This window comes from Enoplosus armatus, chromosome 12 (genome assembly GCF_043641665.1).
Source record: "Enoplosus armatus isolate fEnoArm2 chromosome 12, fEnoArm2.hap1, whole genome shotgun sequence".
Classification (NCBI taxonomy): Eukaryota; Metazoa; Chordata; class Actinopteri; order Centrarchiformes; family Enoplosidae; genus Enoplosus; species Enoplosus armatus.
Genome location: NC_092191.1, coordinates 1227508 through 1234669, shown reverse-complemented (window position 1 = coordinate 1234669; position 7162 = coordinate 1227508). Strand labels below are relative to the sequence as shown.

The 7162-nt window shown below is 44.1% G+C and overlaps 1 protein-coding gene across 1 annotated transcript; it reads left to right on the top strand.

The window, feature by feature from the left end:
• Positions 1–1458: 1458 nt before the first annotated feature.
• Positions 1459–6813, top strand: LOC139294426 (acylphosphatase-2-like). Its single transcript, XM_070916323.1, has 4 exons — positions 1459–1528; positions 1833–1849; positions 2703–2812; positions 6600–6813. Exons 1-4 carry the CDS (start codon positions 1459–1461, stop codon positions 6712–6714), a joined length of 312 nt encoding a protein of 103 aa, XP_070772424.1. The 3' UTR covers positions 6715–6813.
• Positions 6814–7162: the final 349 nt, after the last annotated feature.

The following is a 7162-nucleotide window of genomic DNA, read 5'->3' as shown; positions in this document are numbered from 1 at the left end:
GAGGCAGACACACTCTCTGCTTTTAAGAGGAGGCTTAAAACTTTGCTTTTTGATAAAGCTTATAGTTAAGGGCTGGCTCAGGCCTGCCTGGACCAGCCCCCTAGTTATGCTGCTATAGGCCTACACTGCTGGGGAGACTTCCCATGATGCACTGAGCTTTCCTCCTCTCCCTCTTCATCTTTGCACATTCATCACAGTCCAATGCATGTTACTAACTTTATATCTTCCTGGAGTTTCTTTGTGCTTTGTCGTCTCGCAGGTCGCTGTGGATCGTGGTCCTGGTACGCCTGGCTGCTGCTGCCATGGGCCTGCCTGACTCTCATCACTACAGTTATTATGTTTAGTCGTAGTTCTGTCACTATTAAAGCTGCTATTATTAATCTCAGCTAATATTACAGCTGTAACTACTATTATCAGTCATATTTCCAGTATTATTATAACTATAGCTGCTATTTCTACAGCTAGTGCTGCCATACATCTCTGCCTGTCTGTCTGTCTGTCTGTCTGTCTGTGTCTCTACGTCTCTCTCTCTCTCTGAAACCCAACCGGTCAAAGCAGATGACCCCCCCACCTAGAGTCTGGTTCTGCTCGAGGTTTCTGCCTCTTAAAGGAAGTTCTTCCTGTCCTCTGTCTCCAAAGTGCTGTCTCATGGTGGGACCTGTTGGTCTCTGTAATAACATTATAAAGAGTCGGTCTAGACCTGCTCTATTTGTAAAGTGTCATGAGATGACTTTTGTTGTGATTTGGCGCTATATAGATAAAACTGAATTGAATTGAATAGAATGAGAGAACGACGTGTGACGATGCAGCACTGGTTCCTGACTGGAAGAGGACCAGGCCACCAGCACACAAACCTAAATCTAACCCCTTAAACCACACTGTAATCCATTACAGAAAGGACCAGAGTGTGTGTGTATGTGTGTGTGTGTGTGTGTGTGTGTGTGTGTGTAACAAACTGCTGTATTCAGTGAGGTGTGACTGACATCTAGTGGACAATCAAAGTATTGCACGTTTCTGGTCCATATTTCCTCACATTTCTGTCACTTATGAAAAGATTTTACTTCATTATTGAGCTTCAGGGAAAATCATCTGAAAGGTGATGTTGTCCCCAGGACCAGGGTCTCCAGGACTTTCAACAAAACATTAAGGTTAAAAAATATCTGACTTTAGAAAGTGAAAGTGTATTTTAAAACGTACCGAACCAAAACTCAGCCCGACTCGGTGCGTTCAGGTTCGGCAGGAAACACAGGGTTTGTAGTTTTCATGGCTGCACGTCCTCTGAGGTGACGGTGGTGAGATTTTCCTTTAAAGAATCTGGAGGAAGACGTGACCATGTTGGTGCAGAGTGGTGAGGAGGGAGAGAGAGGGAGAGAGGGAGGGAGAGAGAGCACTGGGAGTATTCACTCGTTCTTCATCCTCCTCTTCTGTTAAAGGCACAGTTCTTGTTTTTCTCTCAGGATGTCTGAAGGTGAATCAGCAGGAACCAAACTGGTGTCGGTGGACTTTGAGATCTCCGGTCACGTTCAGGGTGTGTATGTTTACCTCTCCTCCCTCCTCTTCCTCTCCTTTCTGTGGGCCGAGGCTGTAAAACGATCCTCTGCTGCTTAATTTAGGAGCGAGCTCTGCTGCTGCAGCTCCAGGACAGGCTGGTAGGAATTTACCAGAAGATCTCGTGAGCTGTTTGTTTTAGTCCGTGCAAATAAGAACAGCTTCGACATTTAGTGTAGAAAATGACGTGCAAATGGATTTTAGAGACAAGCTGTCATGATGAATCTTTGCTGTTTCCTGATGACATATTTTAAGTCATTTTCTCTCTTTTTGAATTTTGACAGGAGTCTGTTTCAGAATGGTGAGTTTCTCTGCGACCGTGTTTCCCATCTCCACCTGCTCCACCTGCTCCACCTGAACATTTCAGTTCACTAACACCCTGTTTCCACTAGTGGAACTTAACAACCTGTAACCCGGGGCTTCCCAGACCCTCAACTTTTAATGACGCTTTGTGACGCTTTGGTACGAGGTTCTTCCTTGTGTTTCACACATGAGGATGTTTCCAATACTATCATTAAAATGTTTACGGTAGTTGTGGGAAAGACAAAATGTCTGAGTCTGAGTGGAGTTGTGGGATTTTCTTTCACATTTATGCTGGATCCAGGACTCTGCTGGGCCCGACACTAGCCAGCACCACAGCATGAACTATGATGCTTACAATATAATACATAATGAAATGTGCAGTCAGGTTGCAGGTACAGGTAGGCCTGCAGAGTGTCCTCGGGTTCTCAGGTCCTCAGCTCCACCCTCTCGTCCAAACATGGTCACTTCTGGTTCCAAAAAACAAGATGGCGACGGCCAAAATGCCAAACTGGAGGCTTCAAAACGTAGTCCACAAACCAATGGGGGGCGTCACAGAGGCCGCGTCCTCTTCTGTTATACTGCCATGTCCTCGCCTCAGCCGTCCCCTGACCATAGACCTGATCCACAGCTAAGAATATGATATCACTGAGTCACTGGTGTGTTTAGTCTGCCTGCATCTGTGTGTTGACCTGCTGTCTGCCTTCACACAGACGTGTTAATGTTAATGTGAAGTGTAAATGGGGTGTAAGTCAGAGCAGGAAAGGTGTCTGAGTGCTTTGTGGTGCAAGTTCAGTCTTTTTCAGTCTTTTTAAGTATGGTGATAATATTAACCCCTTCCTGCCTCCCTGCAGTACACAGAAAAGGAGGGTCTGCGGCTCGGGCTGGTCGGCTGGGTGAAGAACACCTACAGTGGGACGGTGGTGGGCCAGGTCCAGGGTCCTGCTGACATGGTGGAGGAGATGTGAGTCTGTAACTTCTTTTTTCAGCCACTAGATGGCGTTCTTTACCTTCACAATATAAGAGTCCAGTCTGTGATTCAGTTCAGTTCTGTCACACAGAGCTGCAGGTTTCTTTTCCTATTCAGTCCAAATAAGGTTTTTTTACAGAATGAAACCAGTTCATGAACTCATCGCTGCAGAACGTTGCATTTGCTGACACAAACACAAACTCCACCTCCTCACTGTCCTCTGGCTGTCTCTGTCTTCACTGAGCTAAAGCTAATAACAGTAATCAATTATGAAACTGAAGCAGGAGCTCAGTTAGTTCTGCCGTCCTCTCTGTCCGGCGGGAGTGATGTCACCAGGGTGTGGACGTCTCATTTAGATGACATCACAGCCTCCGGGGATCTGCTGCTCTCTAACCGCACACACACACACCAGGCGGGTGGAGTTAACTCTAAAATAAAATAAATATATACTGAAACAGCTAAAGTTGTTTTAAAAACAGATGTTGAACCTTTTATTACAGGGAATGGAAAGAGGAGACGTGTGTGGAGGTATTTCATATTTTAGTAAAGTCCATTTGTAGGCAGAAAACATTACAGCCATCAGCAGAGCAAGACCCCGTAAAAGCTCATCCTGGAATCAGTCCTGGAATTGTCTTTTGAGCCCCGTGTTTTTAGCCTATATTTGTTTACAATTGTCTCCATGAAAGCAGCTGAATCAGCTGTCCTCTTGGATGGACAGATAACTATCACTGGATCACTGTGACACTGAAGGAAACTTAAAAACAGGAGGATTCTCAGGCAGGTTCTGCAGTTTTAGTCATTTATGGACGTATGTTGGGCATCGGATATAAAGATAGGATATCTGTAAATCAGGAGGTGTGAGTCACTCTGAAGAAAAAGACAGCTAGCTAGTCAACATGGATGTAAACTATGTAGAGTTCAAATTATTCAAAACATCGGCAAAGGTTTTGAAGGAAATGCATTCAGCACTTTCATTAGACACACAGTGCACTTTGGTGTGAAACAGTGGATGGACCTTTAACATTTAGTTTTTTTATTCTGTCGTGCTACAATTTATACGTATAACACCTTGTCTGTGCTATTTATAGTTTGTTTTTTAATCTATATTTTTAGTCTTTTTTGTCATTTTCATGAATCTGTGTTTCTGCTTTTGTTCTCTTCTTTTTGTTCTTATATTTGATGGACTTTTGGACAATGTTTACGTGTTTTATCGCAGAATAAAATCTCATTAAATCAGTCTCTTAGGGTAAACCCCGTCCGCCTGGCACCTACAGGAAGTCAAAACTAACACTCCTTTCCTTCAGTTGCCTGTAATGAAGCAAACAGCAATATGAACTACTTTTCCATGAAGTGTGACATTTGCTTGTATGATTTCAGAGCCGGCACACGTTACTGTGACATGACGCATGATTGTCTTTTGGTTACGTTCAGAGACTCCAACAGGAAGGAGAGTTTCAATACTTAAATATCTAATAAATCCTTGTTAACTTCACTGTGACTTTTATACACAGACTGATTAACACACACACACACACACACACACACACTGTTTCCGTCTATTCTATCAGGGATCTTTTCCGTGTTAACACGCTCACTCTCACGTCCTTCCTGTCGACGGCACTTTCACCACGACCTCACTTCCTGCCGGGCCTGGGAAACAGGAAGCAGCTGCTCCTCTGGGTGGAGAAATGGGGGGGGGGGGGGGTAATGGATAGAGGAGACAGGGATGGAAATATAGGACGGGAGGAAGGAGAGATGGAAGGAGAGGGGAGAGAAAGCAGAAAGAGAGGAAGGAAGGACAGTGATGGTTGTAAGAAAGGATGGAGAGAAAGAGCGAGTGAGAGCTGGTGGTGGGAGGCGAACGAGTAGGTGGTTTCCTCTTTTTCCTCTGAGTCAAAGACGTTCCCAGAGGGCCGAGCGGCTTCAAAACATGAAAACACTGAAGGATGAGGGAAAGGAAAGAGAGAAAAAGGTACTGAAACTACATATTCTCCCTGTGGAAGGATAGAAGAGACAGAAAGGAGGGAGGAGGAAGAGGAAGAGAGGGATGAAGAAAGAGAGAGAGAAACAGATGGAACAGGTGTCTGAAGGCCACATGAGGATGAGCGTGTCCATGTTCATCACTTTACGTCCTCTGGAAACAGTTTACGTTTACGTCGTCAGTGCAGCATTTCTGCATTTTGTTGTGTTTTCTCAAAGTGCAGTGAGTTGAGCTCTCCGGGCCACCGTAGTCGGGGGCAAGGGAAGGTTTTGTCAATGAGGGTCCTCACAAGTATAGAAGTAGAACCGTAATCACGGGGATCAGAGTGTTGTTTTAGAGGAAAATGGCAGCAGATTACAAACATCATCCAGCTGCTGGAGACTTAACACTAAACTGTGTGTGTGTGTGTGTGTGTGTGTGTGTGTGTGTGTGTGTGTGTGTACAGTAGAGTAGTAGGTCATCACTCGACTGTAGATGGAGACATTTTTTTGCCAAAAAAAAGAATAAGTAGGACAGCTCGCCTCTCTTTCATGAACTCTCTCTCTCTCTCTCTTTCTGGCTGAGCTTCAGTCAGTGCAGCTACATGGACGTGACCCTGATCCTCTGCAATCTCCTCTAATCTCCACACACACACGCACACACACACACACACACACACACGCACACACACACACACACACACACACACACACACACACACACACACACACACACACACACACACCCATCAGAATCATCACATACTCACAAAAGCAGTCCTTCAGTGGTCAAACGGAGTCGTTCTGCTGCAGAACACGCTCACATTGTCGGGGTTAAATATAGCTGCAGGAATGTTTGTATTTTCCCATCATGCCCCTGGTTTGTCCAGATGCCGGCTTGACCTCCGACTGGCTGGTTGAGATTATTATTTTCTTTTTTTCTGTCTGCATTTTTGTCCCACGAGCAGTGAAACCCGTGAAGGTGACGTCAGTCTGTCTGTCCACAGCTGAATACCTCCACACCCTCTGAGGCCGCTTTCACAAAGATCAGGACCAGAAATACTTTATTGATCCCCGGGGGGGGGGAATTATCCAGTACTGGTGCTCCCATTCAAGAGTAGAAAGTAGCATCAATTTAGAAATGAGAGTATGTAGAAAAATAAGAAATAAAAAAATATACACATTTACAATATTTGAGTGAAACAAAAAGTAAACTATATGTACAATAACAATGTATATGTATGTATATATGTATGTATAACACTGTTTAAAAGAATACATAATAATGAGGTAGTATATGAAATGATAATCTAAGAGTCAGACTTCAGACAGACGTCTAGATTCAGCTGCCAAAGTCAAAGTAGGACCAATTTGCTATGAATTCTGGGTAGATAAAAGCCTTCTGCACCACAGAAAACATGGCCGACCACATCCAGCTCTGAAAATAATCCTCAGCTGGAAGGATTCAACACTTTTTAGTGTGAAACTTCAGAGAAGAATAAGAACATAAAAAAGCTCCTGCCACGACAACATGTTGTATGATTATATGAAGCTCTACGCTGTACTGAAGCTATCATTTTAAAGTGCTGGCTGATGCACACCTGGTAGACAGGTACACGAGGACAAAAGCTGTGTTTCCACCCAAAGTGGCCGCACTGTAGGAACACTACAAGGTCTGGTCACATAAAGGAGTCCACGTGTCACAAAATGAAATGAATGAAAGTTGTGTAGTTATATATACATAATCAGGAGTGTTGATGGTAATAATACAGTTCATTGTGTTCACTTCTACCCCCTCTTCCTTTATCTGCGTCCTCCACAGGAAGGTGTGGTTGAGTAAAGAGGGAAGTCCAACCAGTCGCATCACCAGAGCCTCCTTCACCAACCAGAGAGCCATCGACCAGCTGGAGCTCTCCGGCTTCAAGACTCGCTTCTGACCAACGAATCAAACGCCCCCTTAGAGCTTCTCTTCTGTCCCCGGTGCAAAAACAGTGAGAGCTGCTTCTTGTGATCAGAGTCGTGCAACAGCAACTGTAATGATTTAGATGTTATATCCATGTGAACCATGAATGAAGAGTCCAACTCTGGATGAGAACGATGGAAACTTTCAGGCTGAAAGTGTTCTGTCAGATAAAAAAACACGTGGTGATGTTTTATTTATAATAACATAAAACTCTCTAAACTCTAATCTGTGCTGCAGAGCTCTTTGAAGAACAATGCACTGACGCAGTTAAACACACTGTGTATCAACGATATGCGATTATAACATTTTTATTAAGTCACAATATGATATGAAACAAGCTACGTTAAGTTACGATGCAACAAGAATCACGAGAATAATTCATTTTCTCCAAAGAATATCCTCGAAACTCCTTGGATTTCATG